The 17,768-nt window shown below is 38.6% G+C and overlaps 1 protein-coding gene across 1 annotated transcript in view; it reads left to right on the top strand.

Annotated features, from left to right (window-relative positions):
* Positions 1–17,768, top strand: part of DYNC2H1 (dynein cytoplasmic 2 heavy chain 1) — a 367,402-nt gene that overhangs the window by 210,769 nt on the left and 138,865 nt on the right. Inside the window, exons 76-80 of the mRNA XM_029911951.1 lie at positions 3,144–3,304; positions 5,942–6,067; positions 6,805–6,915; positions 12,394–12,549; positions 17,003–17,078. Of these exons, the coding sequence (XP_029767811.1) occupies positions 3,144–3,304; positions 5,942–6,067; positions 6,805–6,915; positions 12,394–12,549; positions 17,003–17,078 (630 nt within the window). The remainder of the gene's footprint in view (positions 1–3,143; positions 3,305–5,941; positions 6,068–6,804; positions 6,916–12,393; positions 12,550–17,002; positions 17,079–17,768) is intronic.

The following is a 17,768-nucleotide window of genomic DNA, read 5'->3' on the forward strand; positions in this document are numbered from 1 at the left end:
TGCTTTCTTCTTGAATTGAAAACAGAATATCTATTCCCACTTTCCCCCCTTGTTTCAAGGATTTTGAAGAAGAGCAGACAATGCCAAGCTTGATAACCCCAGGTGAATATGGATACCTTAGTTCTCCCAGCTCTTGAACATCGTAGTGGAGCCTTGGCTATTGTCATCTTCTTTCCTTTTCAGGTAGACTCATTGAAATGTCTACCGTTAGGTTAGTTGTTATTGCTGGGGGGGGGTTGTTTTTGTTTTGTTTTAATTAGCAAAAGTGATTAAATAATATTGAAGGCTAATGATTTGCCAGACATCATTCTTTCACATACTTTTGCATGTTTTACAAGATGAAAACATACAGGATGGGTTAACTTTTTAAGTTTTATTTTTAAATATATATTTTTCTAAGGTTTTTACAATAAGTTGGTGGGAGGGTACACTTTAAATAGATTGGTTCCCTGAATGAGTTTTGTACAGAGTGAATTAGACAGCCTTTGTTTAATATTGAATTATTTTAGTTTATTACCATAGCCTAGGTAATTATTATTTATTTAGAGTTTAATTCTTACCTACTCTGAGGAAAGAAGTAGGCTTCCACTTTGAGAAATGAGATAGCGTTGTGTCGTTCATTTAAGGTATTCTGATGCTACTAATTAAGATACCTTCTCAGTACTTCTGTTTCTTGTCATCATCTGAACATGAATAGCTGACACTTATGTTCTTTTTCAGTGATTTGTTTAACTTTGTTTCCTAGCAACCTCTTGTTTTTAAAAGCAACACTATCAGAGCTGGTAAGCCTGAAATGATCTCTGCAGCTTTGTTTTGGTACATGTCATGCAGCTGCTTACTTGTGAGCTAGAAGAATAACTGAATCTTACAAGAATGCTTCACTCAAGGCTAAGATATGAGATATTCCCATGATCTAATATGATCTCCAGGAAACTAGGCATATATCCATATTGCACCCCTAGTTCTTCACACTGCTTATTACTTCTATTACATTATTGCCCAGTTTGCCTAGTTAGGATCAAGGCTCCATTGTGTTAGGGACTGTACAAACACAGAATAAAACATAGGGTGAGAGGAAATGCAGTGTTGTCAAGCACAGAATTATCACTGAAGCATGTGGTTAAATCCTTTTTACATAACTTTAAGAATGTACTTAAATGCTTTGCTGAATTAGATCAAAGTGCTCAACATCAAAGTGACGTGCTGCAGCAAATTATGGATGAAATTCATCCTGGTGCAGCAGGCTTGTGCAAGGTCATCCTAATCACTTAGGCCCTCATCACAAGCAAGACAAGTCCATAAGATTTGTATGGTGGTACTGCCACACTGGAATTAAGCTGAGTGAAGGACATAAATCCACACCATGTAGAGGTCAAGCATAGGAGTTTATTACACACAGCGCTGGCGGAGTGTCACCTGGCTTATTAGGCTCAGAGACACTGTCAATCAATTGATTGCAATAGAATATATAGATTTTTCCGTGGGCAGGGGCAAGTGACGGGGTAGGCAGTTCCACACCCCGGGATAGGTTTTGCAGCAAGACAAGATAACACAGTAGCCAATGGTTAACAGGTTACATAATGTCTCCGCCCATGGTCTCAAGTTAGCAAGTTAACATTTAATTAATACTTTGATAAAATGTTATTAGTATAAAATATATATGTTGAATTCTGATTTGGGATCCATAGGAATGGAGCAACTCCTTTGATTGTCCAACAGGTACATTCCTAGGGGTTAAAGCAAAGAAACGGTGAAAGTATATGACAATAAAGATTGTCTTCAGTGTGTCTTAAGGCAAGGCATTGGTCCCTGGGAAGGGGAGGTGGAAGGATGCCATATCTTATACTGACATGTGCCAACTTTTCATAAACTCAAGGTTGGATCTGTGGGAAGAACGTCTCCCTACAGAAGAAACTAACACAATAGGAACAGGGATTCTGTGTTCAATCTGCAACTCTGAATAAGACTCAATTATTTAGTTCTTAGCTCCAACACCTGGCAATTTGCTGACTAGTCTTATTTTAGCAAAACAAGATTATCTGTTTACCCCAGCTTTCTCTGAGCTGATCACTATTTGCTAGGCCTCTGGTCTCTTGACCATACTCTGGACTTTGGGTCTGGAAAAGAGCTGGCACAATCCATATACCAGGTTGTTATATAAAATGCACATGGATTTTAACCCTTCACTGAGCCTATGTCAAAACTTCCTGTATTCTTTTACTCCAATTCTTCTCTTTCTGTATATTACCTGGAAGATAAGGAGACACAACATTCTTGTACTTCTCATCGATCCAGTTTAGGAGCATCAATTTTGTGCTTGGATCGTATGGGTGGGTCATTAGAGCATGGGTGCTTCTACCTGTGCTACCAGATCTTTCTCATTGTAAAGCCAAATATTCTCTATCCAAATAACTGAAGAGTCCCTATGCTAGGTGGTGTAGATCATGATACCTTATTAGATACTGATGTTGAATGCTCTAAGGAAGTGCAGTCTCTCAAAGCTCAGCAAGGAAGTGTTATTCTCTGAAATCAAAGCAATTTCATTTTGGCCTTGAATAAAGAGTTGTCACTTGTCATCATTTCCTGAGATTGTGAACTTTGAAGAAGTCTTTTCCCAATATTAGGGTGCACTTGGGAGCTGTTTCTGCTTATCATCTACAAGTAAATTTAATCTCTCTTTAGTCCTCCTATTGTTACGGTGGGTGGTTTTGTTTTGGTTTTTAGTTCTGAAGGTTCCAGCTTTGATCCCCCAACATATGTGATGTCTGTATAAACGTGTAAACAATTGATTGCAATTGAACTAGAATAAATAACGTGGTTCTAACATAGGCACATTTTTGTGGTCACTAAGATCAGTCACAGCAACCAAGGCAGTCCCATATCCATAATAGCATCTGTCCTATTTGTCTTTCTGTTTAATTTTGCAATATGAATTTGTTATATTACAGTACCTTATTTATATACCAAAGTGGGTCTTTTGTATGAATCAGAAGTTTAAAAAAACACGTAGTCTTTTAGGAACTGATGTTTTGTTCTAGCTATATATGTAGCTGGTTTATCTTTGAGTGGAAGGAGTTTATTTCTAAGGAACATTCTATTTTTTTATTGTTGCTTTATTTTTTTAAATATTTGTCCAATTGCAGGAATAAAAGAGTTGTCCCCACCACCTCTGAATCTAAAACGTCTGTATAAAGAAACATTGGAAATTGAGCCCATCTTGATAATTATTTCTCCCGGTGCTGATCCTTCTCAAGAACTACAAGAACTTGCCAGTGTGGAAAGACATGGAGAGTGCTACCATCAGGTTGGTCTCAGATATGCATAATGATACAATATAATGTTTGTGTTTAAAATGATACAATGGTCATAGCAGTGTTTTTAATTTCTGTTTTTAACTGAAAAAGTAAAATCAGAGATTAAAGTAATGTTCAGTACTACTGATCTTCATTTTCTTTAGGAAATTCTGTAAAATAGTTTGAGAATCTTAAAAACTAAGTATTAGTTAATTGATAGCTGATAGTAGTTTTTGTACAGTACTTTGCTCTTTCAGGTCTGCCCAATAGATCATTCAAGATGGCTTCTCTGGGGAAGTACTTAGATTCAAGAGATGCATGTTTTGTGACAGCATGAAGTCTATCACTGACCAGCACAACAGATGCTTTCCTGCCTGGGTGAAAGCTGAACTGGTCTCCACATGTTGTTTGCTCTGCACTGCATTTCAGTACAAAAGGTCAATTGATTTGACAAAGGAGTCTGAAGATCATTTTTCAAGAGCAGGTCTCATCAGCACAATATAGCCTGACTCTGGATTGCATCTGAAAATCCAGCTATGAATAAACAGAAGACTCCAACCTTCTCTAAGCCTCTCGGTTTCAAGTACAGAGAATATTTGGTACCATTGAATGCAGCTCTTAAAAAGATGCCCAGTAAGGATGAGAAGGACTCATCTCCAAAAGTCAGCTGCTTAAAGCTGACCAAGATTAGCTACAATTGGGTCCATGATATGTGTGTAACCTGACAGCAATTAACCTTTTAAGGTCTTCCCATAAAACTGATGCACTCATCCCCAATGGGTATTTGAATATGAAGTACTCCACTTTGGATCTGAAGCCATCTTCCTCAACTCCTCTGATAACATAACAACAGATTAGGGGCAGTTTAATCTTGCCTCTCAGCAGTCTTTGAATTTGTGCCTTTTTCTCAACTGAACACTAGTGTGATCTATCCCTCCTCTCATACTCTAAAGATTCAAGTCTCTCTGGGATCCCATCTTGTTATTAATATATACAAGAACAGCTTTCTCGCTCTTCATCTTCTGACACATCTGATATTAGCTCTGTGTGATTGGATCCAAGAATGTCCCTCCCCTCTTGGCCATCCCATATAATGTTTTGGAATGATATCTGGACAAAGAGTGACATTCTTATGGTAAATCTTCTGGACGTTGTCCTATTAAAAAAGATTAGAAGAGAAGCACTAAGTCTCCAAAATCATCTTCCCCAAACATTCCACACAGTAGACAGAATCTCTGATTTTTTTTAAATTTATCTCATAAATCATCTCTGTAAACTGACAGAGTAATTTTGAATCAATGGTGAAAGATAGGGAACAGGCCACTGAGGGTTTAGCATCTACTTTCACCTTACCTGATAAGTTGGTCACCTTTTCCTTATCTCCTCCTGATTATTCAAAAGCATTCCAAGATAAGGTATCATATGTTTGGCTTATACACTGGACATCCCTGCATCACCAGTCCAAGAGAAGGCCCACAAACCCTTTGATTTATTTGAACTCAGGGATAAAAAGCATGACAACTCTTCCATCAATAGATGTCTACTGGAATTATCCACAGAGTCATGGTTCTCCTTACCTCTGTTTCATCAGTGACAGAGAAGCCAAGACACTTTAGTAGCTCCCTCAGAAGCACTTTGGCATCTTCTTAACCTGTCTTGCATCAAGTTCCTTGTTATTTGACAGTCTCTGTTAGATGGTAGGGGAACTTGGTTGAACATTCGTTAAGAGTAGTATAATAGGCATCTGGCACAGTTTCACTGAGATGGGGAAAGGGAAATCTTGTCTTCATACATCATTCCTCAGAAAGTTCAGTTTAAGATTTGATTTTCCATTTGGAAGTCCTAATTTATTTAGCAGCTGAACAGACAGCACTCTTAAGAAAATGAAGAAGACAAGGTCCTGTGCTAGGTCATTTGTATCTCCCCACTCTTCTCATAGAAAGAAAACATGCTTGTTTCTCCTATCCCTTACCAATTTTACACTGATGTAACTCCATTATCTTCAATATAGTTATTCCTAATCTACATCCATGTGAGTAGAAGAGAATCAAGTCCATCTTTTTTGCTACCAAAGGTGGTATCAGTAATCTCAGTACCAGCAGTGTCAGACTATCAGAGTTCAGTGTCTAACAAAGCAATTTGTATGTCAACCTGAAAGGGAAACAACGCTGACATCACTCAGCAGCATCAGCTCTTTCAGTACCAAGCACTGATTTTGATATTTTGGCTAGTGAGCTCCAATCCAATCTTTTTCAAAGACCCATCTCCATTTTCATCCTTATGTGGCAACAGACTCCTTTTTAATCCCATCATAATTACATTAGACCAATGGTTCCTGTAGATCATAAAGGATATGCCATCTAGATCAAATCCCTTTCATCTTGTCTAGAATGCTCAATTCTATGTATTGATGCATGTACACTCCCTAACACTCAGATGTTTGCAATGTTTGGGAGATTTATGCAGTTTGTTCTATTCCTACAATGGGGATCTTCAAAGGAAAAAAATCCAGAGAATTCTAGTTAATGATGAATAACCTTTCTATTTTGCATTTATAATCTAATTTTAAGTAGAGTGTTTTGTTTTCACGGTTGAACAAAATATTAAGGCATAATAAATTTCCAATACAAATGTGTTTCTTTTTGCAGGTTGCAATGGGCCAAGGCCAAGCTGACTTAGCCATTCAAACTCTAAAAGAATGTGCACGCAATGGAGGATGGCTTTGTTTGAAGAACTTGCATCTTGTTGTATCTTGGCTTCCTATTTTGGAAAAGGTGAGGATAACTGCATCAGAGTCGTCCGCATCATTTCAGAAACCTCTGGCAACTTCCATGCTAAGTATGCAAAGTTGATGACTGAAAAACGAGGGTCTGGAACAGAAATTTGCAGGTTTCCTAGTCACCAGTCTGATTACATGTTTGAAATCAAAGAGAAACACACCTCGTTTGATGTGGTTTTGACTTTAATTTTCACTGAGTATAGAAAAAGATCTATTTCCTCAGAGCCCTATTCTGTCACCCTTATGATGAATTAGTACTTAATTATTTGAGTAGTCCCATTGTGACTCATACGTGCTTGAGAATGTGTACTGCTTAAAGCAACAAGGTCAGCTCAGAATCCAGTTTTTTTTAATTAGTTTTAAGTACTATACCTGCCTCTGAGTCTTCCTGCTGTTTTTTGTTGCTTTGCAATCATATTTTCCTATATTTATAAAAAGATACTCTTCTGTGTTGTGTGAAAGACTCACACAGAGAGGAGAAAACTGACTATAAAGGTGTAATAGTGAAATAGCTATATACTAAGTGCTGTGAAATCTACAAAGTAAATCAACCTGAAAAAATGATTTTCTCCAATCTGTCAGTTGTTGTAATCCCAGATGTTGCTTGCAACAATAGTAGGTGTTTTCAGACAGAAGTATGAATTTAAGTTGATAGTATCCCTTTAAACTTTTACTGTGCTGCAAAATCAAATATTCATAATTTTAATACAATACATCTCCTTTTTAAAATAGGAATTGAATACTCTTCAGCCCCAACCTAATTTTCGTCTGTGGCTTACTGCTGAAGTTCATCCAAAATTTACTCCGATTTTGCTTCAGTCAAGTCTGAAAATAACGTATGAAGTAAGTTTTCTAAGAAACGTTTTTATTGTATAGCTACAGACAAGTATTAATGCACTCATGGGAGATGAAATAACAGGCATATGTCTTATAGAAGAAAGTTCAGCAAATTGTAACTGTGACGTTGCACTCTATATGATTTTATGAAAATATGCTAATGAGTGTGAATATAATGTAACTGGAATATGCTTCATGCAAAAGGTCTCTTGTAAAGTATCATTACAAAGCTTATAATCTACTGAGTGTGGTCATCCTATTTGTATGTATGTATCATTCTTGTATCTGAAACTAGAAATATGAAATATAACTCTGAGGGCCTATTGTAGTTACGCAAAGTGTGGGCCATTAATGGTGGTTTGGAATCTTGATGGCTCCCATCAACCAAGACAATTGATTGTGGATGGCTCTGTTTGCTTGCAGGCCTTTCTGTGAGTCAGGCTGGGAGGAATGAAGCCTTGAAGTCTTAGTGACGTGCTCATATCACCTGAACTGGAATCCATCTTTAACCTGGTGCTTTTCCATTTAGAAGGAGGGGTGGGAACCCAGAGAGGGACAAAGGATTCCCGCCTTGTGCAAAAGATATATAAGGGGGTGGAACAGAACAAAGGGGGTAGCAGTCATGAGAAATCCCCTAGCTACCCCCTGTGCTGGAACAAGGGCTGTACCAGGGGAAAGAATTGTGTCCCAACTAGGATGGTGTCCAGTCTGTGATAGAAGCTTATTGAAATATCTCTGAGGGTGCGATTTTATCTGTATTCAGTTTTCTTACTGTATTAGGCTCAGACTTGCATGTTTTATTTTATTTTGCTTGGTAATTCACTTTGTTCTGTCTGTTATTACTTGGAACCACTTAAATGCTACTTTTTGTATTTAATAAAATCACTTTTTACTTATTAATTAACCCAGAATATGTATTAATACCTGGGTGGGCAAACAGCTGTGCATAGCTCTCTATCAGTGTTATGGAGGGCGAACAATTTATGAGTTTATCCTGTATAAGCTTTATACAGGGTAAAACCGATTTATTTGGGGTTTGGACCCCATTGGGAGCTGGGCATCTGAGTGTTGGAGACAGGAACACTTCTTAAGCTGTTTTCAGTTAAGCCTGCAGCTTTTACGGGACATGGTTCAGACCTGGGTCTGTGTTTGCAGCAGGCAAGTGTGTCTGGCTCAAACAAGGCAAGGTTCTGGAGTCCCAAGCTGGCAGGGAAAACGGGTTAGAAGTAGTCTCAGCACATCAGTTGGCAGTCCCAAAGGGGTTTCTGTGATCCAACCCGTCACAGTAACTAATACAGAATATGGGGGTTTTTTTAGATTTTGTCTTTTTTTTAATATGAATGAAACACAAATTGCTATTCATTTACCTTAGGATATTTTTAGTGATCATTTGTATGATCATGTATGAGAACTTGCTGATCCATGAAATAAAATAGTTTTTTATAAGACTTCCAGAATTTTTTTTTCCAAATTGGGTTTAGAAAAATTAACTTTATTAAAAGATAGCATAGTGAATCTGTGGTTACAATATTGAATATATGTTTAAAACATAGCTGATTTAAGCAAGCAAAAATGTGGAAATTCAGACTTACGCCTCTTACATAATCCTTATTGCATCCTATTATGCCTGGGTAATGTCATTGCCTCAGAACAGTGCATGATCCTACGGAAGTTTCTATAGTGTCTAAGCACAAACAGAAGTGTTAACAGAATTAACGATTTATTTCTGAATTTCTTGTTTGCTTTTATATTTTATGGCAAGAATGATAACTTCTTAATGTTCCTGCCTCATAAGTTGCTCTTGATACTCTGTATCATGCTCTACATCATTTTGTATAATATGTTTTTTTCTGAGTCTGCAGTCTAGTGGTTTAGTTCCCATTTAGTGATCTTTCAGAGTATCCAGGGATGATAATCATTCTGTGACTCAGTCTGTGACAGTGCAGACACTGGTTTCTTCTGAATTGGTTCTGTTAGGTAGGATGATGTTTTTTCTCACTCTCTAGGTGTCTCCTTTTCTTAGACTATCAAAAATTACTTAAACATTTATATCCAAAATCTGTGAGAATTGGTGGGATTTATGCCTGTTGCAATATCTTAAGTTCTTGCCTCAAGAAAATGTTGTAATGGAAAAAGACAACAATGGCAGCCATACTTAAAGTTAAGAGCCTCTGCCTAAGGGTGCATAATTCACCTAAACCTCATCAGGTGGAAAATATAAGTTCCACTCCAACTGCCAGTGCCACAGCTCCCTGTTAACACTTTTTCAGTTCATTCTTTTCTAATCTCAGTCAGTCAAGGTAGGCTCCACAGGAGTCGCCTGCCATTTGCTTTGCTGCTTCAGCTCTTTTTAGATGCAGTTTGACTTTGGGTAGTTTCACAATCATTTATTGCTCTCTAGATTTCAGTCATGCTAAGTAATCAGTTTTCAATTGGTGCTGAACCTTTCGTCTCAGGCTTAACTGGTAGCTTCTTTCAAAGCTTTGGTTATTTTCTTTGAGCTGGAGTAAATCTGCAGTTCAATGCAGCTCCTTCCTGCTCTTTTCTACCAGTTGAAACAGAGCAATTCCTTCATTTTAGAAGTTTATCTGCCTGTGACAGCTTAGGGCGGTTGCTTGCCCTTGATGTATCTGTCTGTCTTTCCGGCCTGAGAGCACTTGCTTTGTCAGACAAATTGTACATTAAGTTCTTGAATCTGTTTTCTTTTGTGTTTCTCCAATCTTGTTTTTCAAGGGTTCATTTCAAATGAAAATTCCTTTCACCAATACCTCACTACACAACATTTAAGTTGTTTCCTGTGATACTTTCTGGATGGCAAACTCTTAGGTCCCACCACAAGACTAATAAAGTTTCCAATTCTACTCCTGGCTGGAGTTGTTAAGGCATGCTATCTGGCTTAAGGGCTTGGGAGGGATCTAGAGACTAGATGCTTTATTTTTCTGTGTTGAGGTCAAGATTTGCAGGAACTCTTGAGCCCAGAAACTTGAAGACACAGAAATCTGACATGCAGAAGAGTCATTCCTGCATATCTGACCTGAGGTATGAGCTACAGACAATCAGTTATCTGTGTCTTAACCTTATTACATCAGTGTGAGGTGGGAGTGATACTCTACGCTTCTGCACCTCTGCCTGGATTCATTGATGACAGTCAAAGGAGACTCAGATTTAGCTATGCAATGTAAAATAGGCAATCTAATGCATCAGCATCTCTGCCTGGATGCACCAGTGAGGAAAAGTGCCTCAGCATCCCTACCTCAGCACATTGGCACTAATACCTTAGCAATTGGCAGATAAGGCACCCTGGAGCATCTTGGTAATAAGGTGCATTGCATATTGATGAGGTGCCTCATCATGCCAGTGCTTTAAACTTGCTGCATGAGTGCCAAGAAGGTGAGGTGTCACTTCACGCTGGTGTATAGTTGCCAGAAGGTGAGGTATCTAATCACACAAGCTTTAGAGGTGAGGTCTCAACCATCAGACCTTTAGATAAGATCCACCAGAATTTCAGCTCCTTGGCATTGGCATCTTAGACATATCCCAAGTTTTGACACTTTGGTATGGTTGTCAAAGCCTCTTAATCATCCTCTGGCATGGAGCTGCTTTAAAGGTATTGTTATCCCCTCTGTCTTAAGATGCCAAGCAGGCTGGGGTGATATTTGAGCATTAGTTACCCTCCATGATTTGATGGTACTCACTGAAAGGAAATTGCTTGACTGCATCTGTCACAGAAGGGCTCCCTTGATGCTTTGATTTGGAAAGACAGTTCTGAGCACTGGCATCTATTTAGGTTTTTGCCATGAGACTTTATTGCCCAAGTCAGTTCATGGTTGCAAGCTATCCTAGATTAGTAACAGAGATTCCAGTATACTGAGCTATCTTCCAAGGCACCTGTGGGATTGCCATATCTTCAGATCACGCTTCACTGATGTCTTTGGTGATCTAGGGCTACCTACTGGAACATAGCAGTTTGCTGTGCTTGGTGCTTCTTACATTGCTTAGCTCTTCTTCTCTGACAGCAGATGATTCTTTGCCACAGAAAGGTAATTCAAGGGGTGGACAGAGCAGATGCTCTTCTCAGGAACACCTGAACCAACAGTGCTCAGGAGTTAGACCCCAGGAGCTCCATGTTACAAGGTCTGATGGCTCTGTGTTCTGCATTCCAAAATGTTGGCAGTTCCATACTGAGTGGAGTTCTTACTTTAGGCACTCAGGGTAGGGACACCTTACCAATGTCGCGTGCCTTAATAACACGCTAGCCACAAAGTCTCTGAGATTCTAGCCCCTTTTCTGATGTTCTAGCTCCTTGGTGTTGTTAGATCCACCACCTCTAAAATCACCGAGGCTCCACAATGATATAACTGCACTGATGCTTTCCCTTCTCTCTTCTTGTAACCCCAACATCTTGTTCTTACTAAGGACACTAGTTGTTCACTTGGCTTGTTTTCATTGGTGATTATTATATGGTTATCAAAGCCCCTTAATCATCATCTGGTCAAGATGTACATATTTATTTTAAGGCAAATCATCAACTTATTAAAAAAATCAGTCAGAAAATATTTTGCTACTGTTACAAGTAACCTTAAGGTTGCTGTAAGTAGGCGAAATTAGCCAAAAACATTCTCTTTTTCAAAGGAGAGGGAAAAAATCTTTACAAATAAGAAAACATGATTTAAATCATAACTCCCCTTTGATATCACCTCTCCACTCAATAATTGCCCTGTTTCTGTTCATTCTGTCTGAAGCATCAGGCACTGACCGCTATCAGAAGACCGGATACTGGGCTAGATGGACCATTGGTCTGAGCCAATATAGCCATTCTTGTGTTCTTATACCTACAAAAAACACTTGATAATGGCTTGGCAACTGTTATGTAATGTTACCTTCTTATTACAGTAATCATAATTTTCTCACTGTTCCCTTGTGCTCTCCACATCTTATGTTTGCGTGTTCTCTTGACTTGTACTTTTGAGCAGAGACTGTCTCTTCTTATCATATGTATGTACTATGACTATATGCATAGCACAGGGGTCCTGATCCTTGATCAAGACCACTAGGCTTTATTGAAATATAAATAATAAGTAGTAATAGTGATTGTAAAACAATAAACTATTTGACTTGTATTTGAACAAATTTGTATTCAGTCTGTTTTTAAATGAACACATTTCAAGCTGATGGTCTTCCCTTAATCTTTCTTATACTGCATTTCAGTCCCTCTAATTTGTTTATTGTTCTGTTCAGAATTCGTGTCAGTGAGTCAACATTATCTCCAGTCTAAGATGATTCTATTATTAGGCCACCTACTATAATTCTTTAATCATCCTTTTCTCTTATTTTCCAAATCGAATTAAGTTAATTTTGAAGATTTAGGAATTAATTAGTGTTAGACATTTAGACATAAATATATATATGCTGTTGTTGATGTTGTTGTTTAACTATATATATATATATATAACACACATACATATGTTGTTTTTGTCTACCTAGGCCCCTCCAGGCCTAAAAAAGAATTTGATGAGAACCTATGAATCTTGGACTCCAGAGCAGATTAGTAAAAAGGGCAATTTGTCTCGAGCCCGTGCACTTTTTAGTTTGGCATGGTTTCATGCTGCATGCCAAGAAAGAAGAAATTATATCCCTCAGGTAAGTACTCTAACTTCTTGCCAATATTTTGTTTGTTTACTAAAATATTTTCTTTCATTTCATAATGAAATAATTTCATATTTACCAGCTTTTAAGTTTGCTATTTAAAATAAAATATGCACTTTTTTTGTATGTTTGGGCATGCAGAAGTGATAAATATTGCTACTGATGTGGAACTTTTTGGTGGCTACTAATTTGGAGATCTTAATGATTGGATATGGCCTCAGTGCAGAACTGGGGCTTAATAGCACAGACACCTACAGCTTTTCAGAGTCCCATTGGTTCCAGTGGCACTCTTCATGGACTTAGAGGTCTGAGTTAGCTGATTCTGATACAGGTTTGGGGCCCTGTGACAAAGTGTATGTGCTCCCTCCTTGTTTGATTCAAGAAAGCATTAAAAGCCTCTTCACTAAACAGAAAGGTAGAAACTAGCCCTTAAAGATCACCAAGTTGCCAAACCTGGAGGGAGGAACTGGGACCTGTAGAATGTTAGGAGGTAGAATTGACAGCTATGTCTCCTAAGTGGTGGAAGCTATAAAAAAGGAAAAGATACTTTCAAGGGAGGGAGGGTGATGTCTGGTCTCCTCCTGAACCTAGATTCTGGGTGGGAGAGGAAAAACTGGGGAATTATTTACCTGGCTTGAACTGAAAAGAATTATACTCAAGCCTAGAGACTATAACCATAGTAAGAACTTGTTTGTTTGTTTTCTAACTGGATCCTTGGTTGAAGGGAGCAGCCCTGCATGGTTTGTGGGTACCTAGACTAGAGAAAAGGAAGCTTCCCTGCATTTGGTTTGTTTTTATTTGTACCCGAGGCTAAATGAACCTGTCCCGTGATTGTTTTATTATGACTGGAAGTTTGGTCTTGAATGCGTCATTCAAACATTAGAACACTTGAGGATATTGTATAACAACATTGATCAGATGTATACAGAACAGAGACATGGCCAGCCACAAGCAAATAAATCAGCATACTCTCCACTATGGAAAAGAAGATATTGAGATGGTCAACTGGTTGGCCACTCCATGAAATAAAATTAGGTTAAGGGCTAATGCAGGTTGCTCCAATTGAAGGGAAGTTGAAGGAGGTGAAGGTACTTTGGTGTGGACATATCCAACTGAGACCTGAGTGTTCTATTGGTAGGATGGCCCTTGCAATGATCATAGACAGAAGAGGACCAAGGGAGAGGCCAAAGATTTGGCACATGAACCGGATATCAGGAGACCTTAGATAGACCAATTTGCAGGACAACCAGGCATACAATCATGAGTTTGGGAAGTAGGCTATAAAAATTTCCGACCCAGAACAGGGAAAGTCGTAAGAAAAAAGAAAAAAAAAATATGATTAACATAGAATATTGTTTCTTGTTAAAAACAGTATAATATAAATTAAGATCACTTAATCGTTATGAAATCTCACTCTTGACTGAGCCTTTTCTGATTTTGGCCCCTAAAGCTAAAACCTACTGCCTGTTCCCGTCTGCCATGCTTCCACGCTTTCCTCCTTCAAGTCATTTCTCAAAATGTACTTTGTCCATAAAGGCTTCTAAAATTAGACTTCTATGCAGAGATGTGTTAATTTACCAAAAGACTTAAAATTTAACCTCAAATTAGAACAGTCCACACAGAAATCATGGAAATAATAAAAAATATGCTAAACTTCACCACTCAGATTTTAAGGCCAGAAGGACCAGTTATGTTCATCTAGTTTCACTTCCTGCTTGACACAAGCCATTTCCTCCATGATACCTGCATCTTGCCCAAAAATTTGTGGTTGACACTACAGCATATCTTTTCAAAAGAGGGCAGAGGTGGAGTTAAAGATTCAAAATGATGGAGAATTTACCATGTCCTTTAGTAACTTGTTCTGATGACTAGTTAATTACCTTCCTTGTTAAAAATTTGCATCTTTTTCCAGTTTGAATTTTTTTGAATTGAACTTCCAGCCATTGAATTTTGTTATGTCTTTTGCTTGATTAGATCCCTCTAGTAGCAGTTATCTTCTCCCTTTGTGGGTAATATACTGTATCCAAGTCACCTCTCAACCTCTGTGATAGAGCTCCTTTAGCCTTGTATTTTTTAAGCATGTTTTCCAGACACCAAATCATTTTTGTAGCACTTGTCTGAACCTTGTCTGCTTTTTCAGTGTATTTTTTTTTTCAAGTGTGGACACTAAAACTGAACAAGTATTCCTATAGTGGTGCTACTAATAAACCATAGAGGTAATATTACCTCCTTATTCTTGCTCAATATTCCTTTTATATATTGAAAGATTGTTTGCAATGTGAGCTTGTGTTCAGTTTATTTACAATGGCCCATTGGACTGCATTAGTAGGAGCACTGCCAGCAGATCGAGGGAAGTGATTATTCCCCTCTATTCGGCACTGGTGAGGCCACATCTGGAGTATTGCATCCAGTTTTGGGCCCCCCACTACAGAAAGGATGTGGACAAATTGGAGAGTCCAGCGGAGGGCAATGAAAATGATCAGGGGGCTGGCGCACATGAAGCTCAGCTGTTCTCAGTGGTGACAGATGACAGAACAAGGAGCAATGGTCTCAAGTTGCACTGGGGGAGGTCTAGGTTGGATATTAGGAAAAATCATTTCACTAGGAGGGTGATGAAGCACTGGAATGGGTTACTTAGGAAGGTGGTAGAATCTCCATCCTTAGAGGTTTTTAAGGCCCGGCTTGACAAAGCCCTAGCTGGGATGATTTAGTTGGGATTGGTCCTGCTTTGAGCAGGGAGTTAGACTAGGTGACCTCTTAAGGTCTCTTCCAACCCTAATCTTCTATGATTCTAATGACCTCTAAGTCCTTTTCAGAGTTCTTGTTTCAGGATGGGGGATTGCATTCTGGAAACTATGGCTTACAGTATTTGTGCCTATAAATAAATGAAGATACACCTATCTCATAGGTTTCAGAGTAGCAGCCGTGTTAGTCTGTATCCGCAAGAACTGGAAGGGACCCTGAAAGGTCATCGAGTCCAGCCCCCTGCCTTCACTAGCAGGACCAAGTACTGATTTTACCCCAGATCCCTAAGTGGCCCCCTCAAGGATTGAACTCACAACCCTGGGTTTAGCAGGCCAATGCTCAAACCACTGAGCTATCCCTCCCCCCTAAATGTAGGGTATTGCATTTGCAGTATTTAAATGCATGTTATTTGATTGCCCCATCTTAGCAGGTAATCTTGGTCAGTGGTTCTCCAAGCCGGTCCACTGCTTGTTCAGGGAAAGCCCCTGGAGGGCTGGTCCGGTTTATTTAATGCTGCATCCACAGGTTCGGCCGATCGCGGCTCCCACTGGCCGTGGTTCGCCGCTCCAGGCCAATGGGGGCTGCGGGAAGGGCAGTGGGACCGGCTTTGAGAACCACTGATCTAAGTCACTCTGTGTGAATGACCCATTCTCATCATTATTTGCCATCCCACCTATCTCTGTTTCATCTACAAATTTTATCAGCAATGATTTTATATTTTCTTCCAGATATTTTAATTTAGAAATTTTAATAATCTTGAGGTGAGAATAGTTCCCTGCAGAACTCCCACCAGAAACACTGCTATTTGCTGGTGATCTCCATTAACAATTTATGTTTTGAGATTTACCAGTCAGCTAGTTTAATGTATTTAATATATGGTGCATATCCCCCTTTGTGCCTATATACCTCTTTGTCTTGTAAATATTTTGGGACAGGTACTTTTTGTCTTTATACCTGTTTGTAAATTATTTAGTGTTTGTTAATACTATACAAAGAATAATACAATCACCAACAAATAAGGATCCAGGTACTGTGCCAGCGATTAAGAATGTACATGTTGCAGGCATCACTGCTTGCTTGCTGATGGCTTGCTGCATTGTTTTTTCTGTTTTTTTTTTTCTTAATATAGAGGTAAAATAAGATGAGGAGTAAAATGGTTGGCATGTGTTGTAGGCAGTGGTTAAAAGAAGCAGACATACTTATCAAAGTCCGAAAGGAAACTGAAATTCAAAAAAGCCATTGAGAGTAAGAAAGTGAGTTGTCTAGTCATAGTTATCAATGAGTCATTGTTGCAACAAGCGCTGTTAGGGAAGGGAGAGAGTTGCATGCTCATGTGCATCATTTTCAAGAAGCCTTGCTGATTAGTCTAGGATTTTTAAAATATATTTAGTTTTATAGAAAAACTGTCAGTTGCTACAGAAGTTGGCATACACCTGATGGCATCTAGCCTGTATGCCTATGTAAAATTAAACACATTGATGGAGATGTTTGTCATATTGACTCTCTGCTGCCTGTGTGTGTATCTCTTAGCAGCAGCCTAGAAAAGATGGCTTCAAACCAGTGATGTAGATTTTTTCCCCCGGGTTTTAGGTATTATATATGTTCTATAAGCAGCTATATTTGTTTACTTTTTTTCATGTTCATTTAATTCTCATTGATTCATAACTCATATTAACTTTTTGTTTGTTTGTTTTAATGATAGGGTTGGACCAAGTTTTATGAATTTTCTTTATCTGATCTCCGTGCAGGGTATGATGTTATTGATGGACTCTTTGATGGTAAGTTACTCCTTAAGGATTGCTGATTCCTTTCTTTGCCTAGTCCAGTATTTCTGAGTGTCTTCCATTTCAAATCTTTATAAAATTAGCAGATCATAGAATGATATTTTTTAAAATAATTTGGCTATTTCAGTTACCACAAATCATTTCAATTAGAGCTGATTGGGGGATGACAATTCTGTTTCGTGGCAACTGTTGAGGTTTTTAAATTTGTTTTTGTTCTGTTTCTGGATCAAAACCAAAATCTTTTGAACATTATCACAGAAGTAAGTGTGCATGCTTGTATGTGGCCTGGTGGGTTCAGTCACTGGCCTGGGATGTGGGAGACCCAAAATCAGGCAAAGCCGGGACTTGAATCTGGGTGTCTCACATACCAGGCCAGTGCCCTAACTACCAGACTATAGTGTGTGTGCATCTTTTTTTCACCCCTCTGCCTTGGTTGAATGATACACATCCACAAAACAGCATATTTCAGCAAAATTTCATTGTGTTGAAAATGTTCCAACCAGCTCTTATTTGGATCCTCTGTTTATCTCACTTAAATGAAAACCATAAGGATTTTTTTGGTAAGGCCTTTAAGTTCCAAATCCCAATAAAACTAGTGACCCAATATTCAAAAGGGTTCAATATCTCTAGCTCCTATTGATTTAAATGGGGTTTATATGTGGTTAGTACTTTTGGAATTCAATC

This window comes from Terrapene carolina, unplaced genomic scaffold (genome assembly GCF_002925995.2).
Source record: "Terrapene carolina triunguis isolate 2854851 unplaced genomic scaffold, T_m_triunguis-2.0 Scaffold138, whole genome shotgun sequence".
Lineage (NCBI taxonomy): Eukaryota > Metazoa > Chordata > Testudines > Emydidae > Terrapene > Terrapene triunguis.